Below are 16673 nucleotides of genomic sequence, written 5' to 3' on the forward strand. Positions count from 1 at the left end.
TGGAATCTCTTTAAAATTGATAAGACTTCACTCAGGCAGTGACAAATACGTTGATTGACACGTATATGTGCCTCAAGTGCCTTGGCAGCCAGTCATTGCAAGTCTTCGGCAAGACTGGTACAGTGGTACTCTTCCTCATCAAGTCTTCCGCATCTTCTCATGCAGTTTCATCATATATTTGACCTCGCTAATGTGTCGGTATAATATAAGTTTCAGCAGACATAGAACTTATCAGATGACACTTCACACCAGTTAGGCAGGTAATCCATCGATGTCGAATATGCACCAACCATGTGCTGCAACATGAAGATTTCCCCGAAATATGAGTCGGTCGTCCTAACAAACAAGAATGATCCAATTTCTTTATGAAAACTCAGTCTCAAATGATGCAAATTAAGGGGTAATCTTATTCTGTACAAGCATACAAGTACGTGCCAAATGTTAACTACATCGTAAAGAAGAAAATTTTGAAGTACCCAATAGTTTTTAAAATTGCACTACGAACACGACCGTAGGAGATATGCTAAGGGAACTTTTTATGAAATTTCTACTACCTTACTATTTAACGTTAATTCACATGTCAACATTGTAAGTATTGTACTAAGAACATAAAAGAGACAGAGAGTCCATTAAACACTTTACTTTTTAAAAGAACTTTTTTAGCATGTCTCACAAATGTAAAATTTCTTACAATTTTTGACATTAAACCAGTTACCTTTAAATTCAATCAATGCATATTATACGGATTAAGTCCACATTTTCTCTTTTATCCACTTTCTTGATTGTTCCTCGACTTGCTTCCGGTTTCTTCCCCTCACTATTTTTCTAAGATTTTGTTATCTTTCAGAAAATGTTGTACATAATATTATGGATATCGTACATTAAAAAAAATGATTGCCTGTATATACGCCCATACACCCAATAGATATGAAATGTAAATGGTGGTTGGGTCGACTAATTTGGACCATATATGCAGTGCGATTCCTCGGTCCAGAAAGCAATATCCTTCCACCGATGACATAGTAGAAAAAGAGCCCCATAAGAACACGTCTCACTCACTCCAGTTTGCCCATCTAATTAATCCTCTTTCTTCCCAACGCACCAAAACCCACTAGCCCTACAGCCAAACCACTTTACTTTCTTCAAGTTTCAACCACCACCACCACTCCCCCCCCCCCCCCCCCCCAAACAAATGCACCTAATAACGTAGCAAACCACCGCCTCTTCCTCTCCTTCAAATTCATAAAATCATCAAGATTTCAGACAAACGAGCCAGCATTATGGCGATCAAAATGCAATATGGGTCGAAACTTCTGGCGGTGCTAATAAGCATGCTCCTTTTGACAGCCTACGTAGTAGGCCCGGTCGACGGCGATGACACCCCAGGCGCGCCCGGCGAGGGCAAGTGCGGCTCGTGCACTCCAAGCCCACCTCCGCCGGATCAACCCCCACCACCACCACCACCATCACCGTGTCCTCCTCCACCACCCAAATGGTCGCCACCTTCTCCCAAGAAGCCGCCTTCTCCCAAGAATCCACCGTCACCATACTCGCCTGGTACATACCCGCCTCCACCGCCTTCAGCGATGGTATACATCACAGGTCCACCAGGGCAGTTGTACCCTGTCGACCATAATATCAACAGTGCCAGTCGGAGTTCGGTTAACGCGTCGCCCGTTTTGCTAGGACTGCTGGGTATCCTGGCTTTTTGGTGATCAGTTATGACTTGTTAATTCATATGGTAAGTACGTATTGCAAAATTAATTCAGATGATTATAAGGGAGATAAAATTGAATTTCTGGGTGTTATAGTTAAGGATAAAGAGTTTGAGGGCAGGATTATCAGTTTTTGTAATCCAGGAAAATATTAAGGGTTGGTTAATAATTTTGTTAATTCTTGCTCTAATCTCATATCTCGCCAATTGTGTAATAATCTTCCATAAAATCTTTCAAGTTCAACTTTATTATGAATGGCATTAGAGTACGTAATCACTTTTATTTTTCCAATTTCATAAGTTTTGTTTTCTTTCATTCAATTTTGGTTTATATTAGCAATATATTATAATAAATTCATCTAAATTATGAAAATTAAAATTTAATATTGAAATTTCATTGCGTTCGTAATCGATGGGATCGATCCTGTGGATTTTGACTGAGTGTGTATGGATCCGACAACCCAACTCACAAGCTTGCACTTCCACTGATGTTTTAATTAAAAAACTTCGTTTCATTTGTGGACCCTCTAATCATGTAACGTCTGATGTGCTTGTAGCTTAGGTAAGGGGTAAGCTTATGTGTCCACGTGGCATGTGCTCTGTGGACTCAACTATGAATGTGATTCAAGGCAGAACTTGTGCATTTTGTCCACAGTTTTTTCAATTGCGTATGTTAGAAAACTTCCTCTGATAGTCTCAATATTTTGGACTCCCCAATTGTACAGAAAACGAACGGTTAGAATTGAATTGGAGAAATACTATTTTTCCTTACTTAATAATCTAATGAATATACAGTTGGACTACTCAAGTGCTTTAAAAAATTAAATTTTGAAAAAATATAACGACAACGATGCGTTTGTATGTACATGAGTACTAATTGGGTGGTCATCAGATGCGAACAGTAGACAATACAATATGCAATCCAAAACCAAAATACACCATTTTCGCAATCCGTGAAGGGGCTGTTGATAAAATACATACAATATACAACAACTTTCTGAGGTATGCAAACGAAGCCCTTTCCATAAAGGTTTAAAAAAGTCGACACACAGTATTTCAACAAAGTTCTAAAAGGGTTAAGTGTTGGGTAAAGATTTAGCACCTTGGTGCTTAGGACAAGATCTAGACCAAAATTTCTAAAACAGTGATTTTAATAAGTTTGATTGTCGAAATAAATAAATTCATGGTAGAAAAAATATAAACCGATAAAGTTTTCATCGTACACCAAGTAAAATTTAGGGTGGTCGAGATTGTTCTTGAACATGAGTTAACCCTAACAAAACTTAATGTTCTTAGAGAAGAACTTGATGTAATCAGAAGGTTGAGGTGGTATTCAATCTTCTAACAAAAACGATACGTATTTTGACGTTCTGTTCCGATTGCATATAAATTTCTTTCGTCGGTGGATGTGTTCACATCATAGCCAATTACGAAGGTTCACATGGACTGTTGAATTTGGGTACGTGGGCCTGTCGCTGTGACATGCAAAAACAAGCCGACCATTTGATCTTGATGTCAGACTTCATTCCCATTCCGTTAACGTGTGAAATGTCGAAAAGAGCATATGCTTCTGTGCTTGTAAAAGAAGATCAACTTCGGTTTCACCAAACTATGGTCCGATGCTTTCTTTTTAGAGATGCATTTTTACTCACAATTGTCTTTTGACCGTCTTACACCCTATTTATTATAATTATAAAAATTTAAATTTTCAGATTACATACTGATTTTAAAATTTAAATGCATTCAATAATAATAAATAAGATCATCGCCTTACATCCTATTTATTATAATTAGAAAATTTTAAATTTTGAGATCTATATCTATGTACATATAAATCTTAAAATTTAAACGCATTCAACAATAATAAATAAAATCACGAACATTACGACCATTTAAAGACGATGAACAAAATATTCTCTCTTTTCAACATCATATTAATCTTGAATTTTATAAACAACCAACGACTGGTGGGTCGTCGGTCAATTTTCATCACTTTAAATAGTCTCCTAGGGCAGGTTTTGTAATTAAGTTTGATTAAGACTTAGCTAGTTGCCATTATCTACCTAAGCACCATTCATGGATGCACCAATTGGAAAGTGGCAGTTGTGCTGACTGGTTTTTTAATGCATTGCTCTAGAGTCTGGATAAAATCATTAGAGTTAGAAATTGCATATTAAGATGTGACAAAAATAGAGATAAATCCAGTGCTTAATTTAGTAAGTGGCAGCTCATTGATAAGGTTAACCAAGTCACCAACCATGCAACCAAACATAACAGACTGATGGTAAATCATCAAATCAATATTCATGAAATTGAAGACCAACCCATTTTGATTTCGAGTAAAGAAGAAACGATAAGCAAAGCTGAAACGCATTTATTACTCTAATTAACTGACTTAATCTACATATGTATATCTTTTGACGTTAATTCGATGAAAAGAAAACGTTTAAGATAAAAAGGTGATGCATGATTCTTATCTAGCATCATTCGTGTGTAAAAAGGACAAATCCATTCTATTATTTATAGCCACGTTTATAGATTTCAATTTCAAAGTTATAAGATAGATAAATGCTACTTTTAAAGGAAGTTTCTACTTTTACATGTTCTCCCAAGGACTTTTCTAACGTCACAGCTCACCTCTTTCTATAGATGATGATAAAGCAAAGCATCATCCTTTCGAATACCCAAAATTCAAACTTAAAAGATTGCAACACTTTCATCATACTTGCTGAAAACACAATTTTGATATTAGTCAGTTAATTGTTGAGCACATACCTTTGTTGAGAGAGAGAATTTCCACCAAGTAATTCATCCCAAATATCTAACTTTTTAAAATAAAAATTGAAGATTTCTTATTGATAGAAAACATAAATAATTGCATATCATTGGGTAAGCCAAATTATTTTAAATTTTGACCAAAGTAGTGTGCTCATCCAGTCCAACTTAAATTCATCACCATCATATTAGGGCAATTTAGAAGGCACGATGTTCAGGGGGTCATTATGGTCCTAATAACTTTAGTAGAATCAATGGTAGCTATAACTAACCACCACGGGATGGTTCAATAGTTGTAGATGAATTTTAGATCCATATTTCACACGACACATCTTAAATTTGATTCTTGGTGCTAATGATTCACATGTTGGTGGCCATGAAGAGGCTACAATGCCTTTGTGAGTCTTCACGGTCACAAAAAAAAAAAAAAAAATTGCCGTAACGGAGACAGGGTACCAAATAGTGGATGAATCTGTCTTAGGTGTAAGAAATAGAATGGTAAACCCTATAATTCCCTTACAAAAATCATAGTAATCATGTTATTTAGGGAGTGATCGAGTTTATATATGTTGGGTTGCATTGTTCGTCAAAATTACTCAACCTCTGCTCACTTTTTGCTTCCGTCTGTGCGGTTGTGCCTTCAAGTTTGCTCTTTGACTGCGTGGCAGCAAAGACAAATCATCGGAATTATTCAAAGCCTTTCAATTGCATCTTTCTACACCTGTCTGTCTCTCTCCATGATTAATTTGCTTATCAAATATTTTTTTCACAAATATTAATTATGCTTGTTTAAATGAACATCGTTAGGTGTGGAATTTAGCTGGTGGCTGTCGACAATAATTTGCTAGATACACATGCATATGGTCACACACATACGCACAGCCAAAGAGACTTTAATTTTTTTTTCTTATTTTTTTGTATTTTAAAATTTAAAGACATGCATGCCTTGAAGGACTAGTTTTTTTTTCCTATAATATTAGAGGTTTCGACTTTTGAAAGTAACCTACTTCTATTCATCACTTTATCGCTTTTACCTAAGCAGTAGCTTTATGCCAAAAGAATGTTCCTCGTAGTCATCATGTCCCCTTTTATACATTATATATGGTGAAGAATCAAATGAACAACTCATTAGTCACTATTGAGCTCTTCGATACTCGGCTTCTTTCGATAGTTTGGCAAGATCCAATAATATAGCAGATTAACACAAGTTTCAAGTTTGAAGAAGCTAGCTAGGGAACACGATACGATTCAATCGAACTTGGGAGAGAGATGAATAAAGCATTATTAATTTATTTGCAGAGATGACCAACTAGGGTTTTTCACCAAAACAAAATAAATATAAGTTTCTCAAACATTGATCAAAATCCTGCAGGTTGGTTTAAGTGATCTGTTTTCATCCAAGCCACTGAAACTGTTGGCCCAGTAATGACATAAAGCATTACTTGGGACAGGTAGCAAAGAAATATATTTTAGGGAGTGATATAATTTATCCCAAAACTAAAATGATTGAGTTTCAGTCATGTAAGGCTGCGATCATATGACATGTCTTAATCTTTGACGTGCACCCTCACTACGCAAGGACAATAATTGCAGATAATTACAATAATAGTTAATTAGCTAGCCCAGTCCCACATGCAATTTCCTCTAACTTTCTTCCAATACGTACGTCTAAGCTCTCCCCAAGTGATTGGGGCTCACTATAGTTAACTAGTGTGAAACTCAAGTACATTAGGATTTACCAAATGTATCACTCCCGAAAGTGGAAGACATAAGTTTCCCATGACTTCAAATTATACAAATTCGGGTGACGTTTGAGCTCAAAAAGAATGATTAGTGATTTTAGCCTAACTAAACTATATATATATATATATATATATATATTTTGTAACGTAAGGCCTAGGAAATTCGAAATGAGTTGACATCCAAGAACTACGAGGTATGTATAAAGAAGTTTGTTCCCTTGCACAAGTTGATTAACTTCAAAATTTGTTGATTTAGCAGGCTAGCTAATATCGATTTTAAATAACACTAATAGCCAAGTTTAAAAGTGAAAGTGAAGGTAAATAGGATGATAGGTAAAAAATACTACATACAGGGTTCTAAACTTCTCGTATATCAGAAAAAAAATATTCATAAAACAAGGGTGTACGAATGTGACATCTTCTAACTATACACGGTCTAAAATTATGGTAAGGTTTCAATGTTATGTACATATTATCCAATATTACAAGTATTTTAGTGGTTAGATTTGATTGCCACTACTTTTTAGACTATCTCCAAAGAAGATGTTAGATATGCCAAATAGAATTAAAAGACATTTAAGTGTTCTTCAATGGATATGTCATATATGGTGTGGCATGTAAGTCATTTGACTCCTTATTTTCTAGCTGCATTTTTTGACAGCAAACAAAGAATGAGTCAAATATATTTAATTTAATTGTAATGCATGGGTCCCATTAACAACCAATAGAAAAAAAAAACTGAAACTAATTTTGATTATTTTTTAATAGTTAATGTAATTCTAGGCCCAATAAAATAATAAAATAAATATTTGATGGAAAATAAGAGAATTTAGCATTTGTATTCAATTTACTACATCAGCCATCAAATAAAATTTTGACATACTATATTTGACATCTCCTTTGAAGATACTCTTAAATGTTTGATATTTAATCTCATCTATTCAATTTTCGTGTGATTCGATATTACGTAGTATTGAAGAAAAATTACTAAGACTTTTAAAATTTGCTTTTTCAACAGTACCTTTGGCCCCTCTATATTTTCTTTCTTTTTAGAAACTTTAACGAAAAGTTTTCGGTACTGTTCACTTTAACAAAAATCTATATTTTTACACTAAAAAGTCAATTCTGATACTATTCACTTTACCTTTTATTTTATCCTTATTAATAAAACTCAAAATTTTGAAGTTATTTTCATTAATTTTCCTTTCTTTTTATTTACTCATTGAGTCATGACAAGACTCTCAAAGTTTTCTTTCTAATAATAATAGTTTTACCTCCACCTCCACCAACTCCACTCGTCTACACATTTTGTCTTCTTCCCCAAACCTCTCCTTGTCCTTCCTCTCTCATTCGTTTTCCTAAGCTCCCACACCATATTCAATTCAATCTCCCATGGCTGCTGCAAAGATAAACCCACTTATCCTGTCAGCTCTCTTTTTGTTCTCAATAATTCTCAGCTTTCCTGCAACAACAATATCAGATAATCCCTGTGCATACCCATGTTATCCTCCACCTACAGGCACCGGGAGCACTTCTACTCCAACAACAACAACTCCGACAACCACAACTCCATCTCCTCCGTCGTCCCAAACCGGGTCATACCCGCCTCCGGCCGTCGTCAACAACCCAAATGGAAATTACCCGTACAACCCTCCTCCGTCTACTGATAACGGTGGTTATGGATATGGTGCTAATCCTCCTCCTGACCCCATCTTACCTTATTTTCCATTCTACTTCAAAAACGGTGCTCGTGGAAACAAAGACGCTTCGTCGGCAACCTCTGTAATCAGAAGATCGTCAACGCTCTTCAACACTATCGCCACCACCAATCTTTTCGTTGTATTCGTCTACTTTTTTAACTTTCTGCAAAATTAGTTAAAAAGCCTTCTTGTTTTAATGAATTAATTAGTTTAGTAACAATTATCTCTCGTTGGAATGATCAAACATCATGTTTTGTTTAATGAAATTAATCATGTTAAGTATTTTTATGATATTATATTTAATTTTTTTTAAATTCTTGAGTAAACGTCCAGACGCTTTAAATTACAAACACATGTTATGCATTTGATCTCTTCCATCAATACATTTAGTTGTAAATATGATTAGGTAAATTAAGGATTGGCACTGGAAGTGAGAGAAACAGAAAAGTGATAAGAAAGAAGATGAAGATGACGATATTATACTCGTTTTCTTTTGTACTAAGGTGCATGATTTGAGTAGGTTTTGACGTTTTGTAACCACCAATTTGTATATTACATCACTTGTTTTGCTTATATTTGCACAACAGGACAGAAAATATCATTAACTTAACAGTCGGCAGGTCCATGGAAACTTCACGATTCCTAGTTAATTATCCTCCTCAGGCTCCTTCCTTTCATTTTTGTCGTCATTCCAAATTTTTAAATACGGTGAAGGACCCTCATTATCATTAACAGTTTATTTGAGAAGTGTTTTTAAATGACTAAAAGTGTTTTTAGAAAAAAATATTTAACTAATATACAGAGAACTGGTTATTAGTAGTCTGCCTAGGGATAAATGTGGTCTGATTTCTTTAGCGTGATTCTTTTTAGCCCTTTAATTGGAGACTATTTTTATCAATTTTACGGTCTAACATAAGACATGGCACGTAGCTGGAGATGATCTTACAACCACTAATCAAACGCAATAAGTATAAATCCAAATCTATTAGGGTAATCGGTAGGCTTAATTCATGGTAGGGGCCTTTTGTTTGGTATTTAGAGTCAAAAGTAGAGACAGACAGGAGTATGGAGTATATCTATCTCCCCTACGACATTCCAACCCACAAACCTTTCAAGCACCAGATTCTAACTTTTCATCACTTGTTTCTTCTGGGACCTGATTGAAACAATTAAAAAAACTATATGGACCAAAATTGAAATCCGAGTCAAACTATTCGAGCAAAACACGGTTTTGCCCTAACATATGGTGCACGTAACTCTCCCATCAACAAAAGAAACGGAACTCCAAGTTACGACCAAATCGAAACAACTGAGTAAGTGACTGAAACAATTGAATTTAGGAGTCAAACTAGTTAGTGACTTTTCTAAGTGTTTCATACAACAACGATAACAACAAGGTATTATTCCACTGCATGTAGTCCGCTGTCTAAATTTTAGAATGTCGAATGTTTCATGGGCAGGAAAAATGTCAAGGAGAAATCTCGAGATGAGATATTTGGGATTTTATCCACCAATCCGTAAAAGAGAGGTCAAGTTTCTCCAACTTTCCATGCCACAATTTTTATAAAAGCAATGATAAAGAAGATGGATTAATCAAATTTGGAACCTCAAATTTAAGAGCAAATGCTCTTAATCAACTCATTAATCCATTTCAAGGTGCTTGATTACATTGGAAGATAACTTGGTTGTGAACACGAAAAATTCCTTGAAACAAGAAACAAGAATAACGTGTACAAAATAATATTTTGTGTTTAATGATTTTGGGGTTACGATCTCTCATTTGTTTTTGTTTTTTTACTGAAATTTCGATGTCTACATTGTTTTCACTACATGATGAATAAATTTAATAAAACTTTTAATTTATGAAGGAGGCAAGAGGGCCTAGGCTTCCAATTTTTCTACTCCCTCAAACAGCACAACCATATATTATTATCCTTTCACCTGCATGTTTTATTACAAGCTTTGCTTTCATTAAATTTCAGGCTTGCAGTGTTCATCCTGCACGCTGAGTATATTCGATCTCTTGGTGTTCATTCATGAGGCAACACCAACCGTTAGATGACCCATTCTTGAACTGCTTCCAAAGCCGACGCCGTCTTTCATACCCTTCCTTGCCATCTCTCTGCTATTTTTTTGGACTCCCACTTTCTGCTTCCCTTCAGCTTTCTGACTTTTTGCCATTTTACCGCTCTCTAATAACCGATGTTTCTGCGTTTTAGCATCCTTCTCCCTTCCTTTCGTCCTGGGATGTTCACTTTTAGTTGCAGTATCCCGGGATAAGTTTCTGCTGCTCAGTGTAGCTGAAGAAACTGAACTAGTTTCAGAGGGATCAGCCATGATGCTGTTAGTTTCTCTCGAGGCCTCATGCAAATCAGCTGTGTTTATAGAAACGTTGGCCGTGGGAGGTTCAACCTTGCCTGCCTCTGAATGTGATGGAAATCTTGCAGCGGCTCCACTCCCTGGATTTGTTGACTTGCTTTGTACTTTAGAGAATTTGGTAGATACAGCCTGAAAAATATATAGAAAATCCATGATATCGCAGTTAACGGGGCCATTATTTTCCAATTTTCCATTTCAAAATCTTATTCACATTCCGAAATGAACTGTTTAGTGCAAAGAAAAAACATAAAATGATAAATCATAGCATAGATCGAATTGCCGAATTAGAAAAATTGGGTGCTATCATATAACTTTGTATCGGCTAAATTCGCGAGTTGGAGATAAGCGGACTCTAACTGCTGACATTCGCCACATGGTAAACTACCGCCTCTCAGGCCCTCGACTGATTCTACCATAGAGGCCAACGATAGACAATAACCCCCCCCACCTCGAACACAACTTACCAACTTTCATCGTACTAAAAATCTCAAAAGGAAAGGTGTTGAGTTGGAATCCCATTCTAACTAAGGATTCTTGTGGTTCCAGAGGATCTAGTTATAGGAGAACCAAGAATGGAGAGCCTCTCCCCCCCCTTCCACCCGACCTTTTGGTCTTAAGAAAGCTGGTTTAAAGAATGAGTGATTGCCTTTCTCCAACCCTTACTACCCAACCTGAAAGCGGACAGCTAATGCAGTCCACTTATTGAACAGGGTTCTATGGTCGGTTTGCGACCCTTGGATGTCTTTGGGGTGATCTCGTAGTTCCAAAGGGTTGAAGGGAGATAGTGCATCAAGCTGTTCCTAAAGGCCAACTTGATCCTCTTCCCTAGGGATCCCAGATGAGGGGAGAGTCGCCAATTCCAACTACCGTTTGTGTACGGTCCATACTAGATTTGACCAACTGCCCATCCTACCTCCTATACGTTCTTGACAGCCCATCTTTGTCTCAGTAGAGTCTTTAAGTGGCATGTTTATGTCCGCTTCCCCATTACTTCGAAAAAGTGAGCCACCAGTTCAAGTACAAGATACTATCATTACTGTCTAGACAATTAGACATCCAACCTGTAATCGCAACAACCCAATTGCAAGAGCGGAGCTCTACCAATTGTGTTATATCCCCCCGAGCCTAGTGGAGCATGCATGAAGGAGTCAAATGCTTCTTCTATTCTTTTCCTTGGTGCAGCTGGGCCGTCCTGGACTTGAACTAGAGACTTTACCCGTGAAGTAAATCATCGCACCTACGGTCCAACAAATTGGGAGAGAATCAATAGATTCCTTTTCAGGAGCGATTCATCCTTCCCAAACGCGAGTTTTAGGCAAAGTGGTGAAACCATGCAACAAAGTCGAACAAAAAGTCATCCTCTAATCCTGAATTTATTCTCTATTTCAAATTTGACCTCATCGATTCACTTGGAAGTTCATGTCTTTAAATGCAATGAATGGCAGTTATTTACCTTGCTCCCATCAGGCGCTGCATTCACAGCTACATGGTAGAAGGAAGGCATTGGTGCTGCTTTAAAGTTGAGGCTTTTGCGGAATTGTCTCATCTCAGCTTCGGCTTTTTCCTGCAATAACATTAACCGAAACCCGTTGAGAATCTTAAGAGAAGTTTCAGGAGCATGCATTCAGGAAAATTCGAGTGTTATTATCATCAACCATGCATTTCCCTCTGCTATGAGTACTAGATAGTAGATATATACTTTATCATCCAAAAGTCCAGGAATTAGAACCGCCGCTGGCAAGTACAGCACTAGTTTGAAGGATATAATTATCTTTTCAACACATTGATGCATCCAAAATATGAATTTGTGAAATAATTCAGCATTATATACACACGATCGTAATCAGAGGAACAAGTCAATATCAGCATTGTAAGCCATATAAATCTGAAACCCAAATCTAAAGAAACAACAAATTCAGAGAAAGTACATGGTTGTTTGCCTCTTTCCTCCTTTCTGCTCGTTCAGAACTTTTGAAATTGAAAGTTGCAACACTTGATCTTATATCAGACTTGGTCAAATTGACTCTTTGGTTAAACCTATACGAGAGAGGAATACGGAAGGGTGACTTCACGAAAATTTTACAGTTTGAAAGATAGAAACACTCATAGCATTCAGTAAGAAATTCTAATAAACCTGTTTGCCGTTTGGCGTCCTCTGGACTCAGGCTTGACGGCAGGAGGTTGAGGTTCACCAAGTTTCTTATCACTAGAACAATGCAAGAAGTATGCATATGAGGTTCCATTCAGTAAAGCATCTAGGATTTCTACTTGCAATCAACAATATATACCTTCTACTCTCGTGAGCAGATTTTCCCTTCAGATTTGTAGATTCCTGCGTGTAGAATCCAAAGGCACACCGTTTTTTGAGAAACCAATATGCTTATACTATACTATGTAGAGGGTGAAGAACATCATAATGCTTACCTCTGATTTTGGAGTCCTGGGAACAGATTGTGTAGTTGGAATGGTGGTTTTTGGTGACAGCTTTTGTTTATCCGTTCTTCGTGTACCCTCTCCTTCTCTATTAGAGTTCTTTGTACAATCTTTAGACGACTCAGAAGAAATACTTCTCTTAACCGGAGAAATGCTGGCGTTAGATTTTACTTTGGACTTGGAAATTTTGCATTCTTTTCCAGCCTTCAACTAGACAGGAAACCGAGGAGAGGAATTTATAGTTAATACTGTTACCAACTAAACAAAAATGAGTTAATAGAAGAACATACCTTTGAAGAAGAACCATGCAAACTTTCCACAATAGTCATGTTAACTTCTTCATCTGCTGCAGTTTTGGGGTTTATCTTAACTGAATTATATGATTCATCAGCATTCACAGCATCACCATCATGATTCTCAATTACATTGTTCTCTGGTTCATCGATAATTGAAGAAAACATGTCACAACCTATTCCAATTTGACCTGTTTCCTCGGAATTATCATCTTTAATAGCGACCAGAATATCTTCATTGTTCAACTCAGATGCCCTCTGAGGATCAGACAATGAAACTTCAGGATCTCCCTTTTCATATTCATTCACTTCACTGTCTCCGTGGTACTCTGAACCCTCGGAGCCCTTATCAAATTGAGCGCAACTGTTGTCTTCATTTCCGTCTTCAAATTCTTCTCCGTACGCATCACTCTCCAAGACACCATTTTCACGGACTTGATAACTTGTACCGCGATAGCACTCAACTAAATTTGGTTTGGGAAAACCTTTCTTCTTGAAATGAGCTTCGAAGTAAGCTTTCCGCTCAATAACTGAACCCGGTTTCAAGCAATTTTCAACCTCTTCAACGTATCTGTTATGCGAGAACGACGACCACTTTTCCCAAGATAAAACTTCGTTTTCGAACCTCCCAAATGATATGGAACCAGAGTGTAAAGAGTCTGCCTGTCCATTTCGAAGAAGTAGCTGTTATAAAAGCAGATGACTACAAAACAGAATGAATCATTAAACATAATTTGTCAATTCATCCACTCGTTTGAACATTCGTAGCAGAAATGGCACATTGTGGGAGAATATGGATGCATTAATATCCAATTACTGGGCACTTCTACTGAAAGTAAATCAAGGGGATGCAAATCAGCGATCGGAAAAACAGATCAGAGTTCACTAATCACCCCGGTATGCAATTTCATCACGCTTTTGGTATGATTTACAAATTACTATAACATGAACATTCCCATTTAATCAACCTCTAGGCTTATATTTATATCCGTCTTTGAACCTCATATCTAGCATATAAAATTAAACGGTTATCAAACAGGCCATAATCTTCCTGATTAAGCAGTTAATCTTATACTGGGGTAGAATTTAAGAAGCATTCTCACTAACAAAATTAATAAAGAGCATAAGAAGAGAAGTACCTGAAAGCTAAAACTAAAGGGCTCTTCCATCTCCCCAGACATCACTACAATCTGCCCTCAAAACCTCAAAGAAATGCCAATCTTGCAGGGACAAAATCAGAACTTAATAAGTAAGCAAAACATGGGAAGCAAGTCAATTAATATATATCCAAAACCCAAATGAGAGAAAGTTAAATAATTGCAAGAAAAGTTAAGAATTTACCTTGGTCAAAACCCCATATCACAGCTACAAGAAAAGTATATCAAACAGTGCTGTGGGATTGGATTCCAGAGATCAAACAGTTGGGTTATGAAGAATGAAGGAGCTAAAATGTTAGTCGGGAATCAGAAGCAAGCGTGTTAGGAGCAAAAACACACTCACATGCATCTAGGACACAAAACCCACTTGTCTGTCTTTGTCTTTGGATCTTGGTTTCGTGTTTTTTGCGTTGCAAGATTAGATATTGTTGTGGCTAACAAGCTTCTGAGGTTTCTAGAGAGAGAAAGAGTAGGAGAGAGATAGAGACATAAGACTTTTTGGTGTGTGAGTGAGAAGTGATTAGTGTACTCATACGAAATCAAAATGTAAAGTTGGACTTGCCTAAAAAGGTTGGTTTGCATCATCATGTTATCATTGCCTTCTGACACCTCGATAACGCCTTCATATCCTCCGTTCTTTCCGTCGTTAATGTCTTCTGTTCTGCCCAGGACGGTCAGCTCCCTCCATCTATACCTCCTTTTCCAACAAATATAGTCTTGTGGAAAGATTCGAGCCGTTAGATTAGAAAATGTAGGAGTTTAGGTATTCGGTTAAGAATCAGGGTGGGCCGACTAGTCACAAATACACATATGGGACGAAGTCTAAAGCTGTGGAGGAGCCATGTGCAAGGGCTGTGCATGTCCCGCCGTGGCCAACATATACAAGATACCGGTCGGCAACGCCTCTCTAAACTCGATTTCTGTCCGTTTATTGAATTGTGTTCTTGTAATCCTGTCCGTTAAAAGAACACTAATATTTTTTGTTGTATTTTATTTTCTATTTTTTCCTCTGGTTTCGTCTACTAGAAAATAATAGATTCAAAAAAGAAAAGAAAACAATAGACACCTAACCCCAGTGAGAGTCAGCATATATCAACCAAACATGAAATAGAGCATAAATATTTTTTTTCATACGATGATATTTTACTTTAAAATAAGACATAATCAGTTATCAAATTCAACACAAATATTATACAGACTCGTTATTTATGGAAATTAAATGTGAGATCTCTCATTTCCAAAGAAAGAAAAATATAGCTAAACTATAATAGAAGTTGTTATATGACATGTATAGCTTTTTAATTTTAATTTCTTTTCTTAGAAACAAAATATTGGTGACATTGATCCATTTATATTACAAAGATGGTAAAGACAATGAAAACCAAAAATTACCCATGTGGCACCAAAAGATTAGAGAGAGTCAAGGGTTTTTTTCCCAGAGACATTTGGTGGGAGCTAGGGACATATCAGATGGAAAAGTCTATGGCTGATCACCATAACTTTGAAGACTACATAAAAAACAAAGGGATCGATTAAGATGGTTTTGAAAATAACTTGACAACTTATATTTATATAGATCCCTTGACGAATATAATATATATATATATATATATATTAGCTAGTACAATTGATTGATTTCACAAGTTCCTACTACACCTGTAACGATTGGTAAAAGATTAAAGTAGCTAGTCAGAAATATGTGATAGTTTTGAATTGAAGGACATGTGAGATTTTTGCTCTATGCAACGTATGACTCATGCATGTGAGGAGCTCCATGTGTTTTGGATCTAACCTTTTTTAAACAAAGTGCGATTATTTAATGTTTATAACTAAATTAATAATTAGTTTGAAGTTTATGAAAAGGAGCATCTCAGGAAGGTCACATTTATATGCATATTAATTAAACAAGGGCAGCTACATATCATTATGTATATGCATGGTTACACATCAATTGCAATCAAATATGATTTTGATAGAGTAACTAGTTATGGAAATTGCAAGCCAATTATATATGGTTACCTGTCACATCCCCGCCCGGGTGGCACCATTTCCCGGGCCCGCTCCACCACCGTAGCACGATATTGTCCGCTTTGGGCCCCAACCACGCCCTCACGGTTTTGTTTCTGGGAACTCATACGAGAACTTCCCGATGGGTCACCCATCCTGGGAGTGCTCTCGTGCGCTACTCACTTAACTTCGGAGTTCCTATGGAACCCGAAGCCAGTGAGCTCCCAAAAGGCCTCGTGCTAGGTAGGGATGGGAATATACATATAAGGATCACTCCCCTGAGCGATGTGGGATGTCACAATCCACCCCCCTTAGGGGCCCGACGTCCTCGTCGGCACACACGGGGCCAGGGTTAGGCTCTGATACCAATGTCACATCCCGGCCCTGGTGGCACCACTTCCCAGGCCCGCTCCACCACCGTAGCACGATATTGTCCGCTTTGGGCCCCGACCACGCCCTCACGGTTTTGTTTC

General features: G+C 37.1%; 3 protein-coding genes across 4 annotated transcripts; 2 read left to right on the top strand and 1 right to left on the bottom strand.

Moving 5' to 3' along the window:
• Positions 1–1280: 1280 nt before the first annotated feature.
• On the top strand, positions 1281–1715 carry LOC103949570 (vegetative cell wall protein gp1-like). Its single transcript, XM_009360693.1, has one exon. The coding sequence runs from the start codon at positions 1281–1283 to the stop codon at positions 1713–1715; it is 435 nt and encodes a 144-aa protein (XP_009358968.1).
• A 5893-nt stretch (positions 1716–7608) lies between these two features.
• On the top strand, positions 7609–8213 carry LOC103948625 (classical arabinogalactan protein 7-like). The gene has a single exon (XM_009359667.3). It carries the CDS (start codon positions 7624–7626, stop codon positions 8104–8106), a length of 483 nt encoding a protein of 160 aa, XP_009357942.1. The 5' UTR covers positions 7609–7623; the 3' UTR covers positions 8107–8213.
• A 1556-nt stretch (positions 8214–9769) lies between these two features.
• Positions 9770–15009, bottom strand: LOC103948614 (protein WVD2-like 7). Of its 2 annotated transcripts, XM_048585345.1 has the most exons (10): positions 14537–15009; positions 14378–14427; positions 14176–14256; positions 13034–13699; positions 12735–12953; positions 12599–12642; positions 12445–12516; positions 12239–12347; positions 11764–11874; positions 9770–10439 (listed from the first exon to the last, which is right to left on the bottom strand). In XM_048585345.1, exons 3-10 carry the CDS (start codon positions 14215–14217, stop codon positions 9966–9968), a joined length of 1737 nt encoding a protein of 578 aa, XP_048441302.1. In that variant the 5' UTR covers positions 14218–14256; positions 14378–14427; positions 14537–15009; the 3' UTR covers positions 9770–9965. The 2 variants fall into 2 exon arrangements, with proteins under 2 accessions (XP_048441302.1, XP_009357938.2); XM_009359663.3 differs by having other exon boundaries at positions 14378–15008.
• Positions 15010–16673: the final 1664 nt, after the last annotated feature.

The sequence above is a fragment of a genome, unplaced genomic scaffold (assembly GCF_019419815.1).
Source record: "Pyrus x bretschneideri cultivar Hongxiangsu unplaced genomic scaffold, Pyrus_bretschneideri_v1 Contig22, whole genome shotgun sequence".
Classification (NCBI taxonomy): Eukaryota; Viridiplantae; Streptophyta; class Magnoliopsida; order Rosales; family Rosaceae; genus Pyrus; species Pyrus x bretschneideri.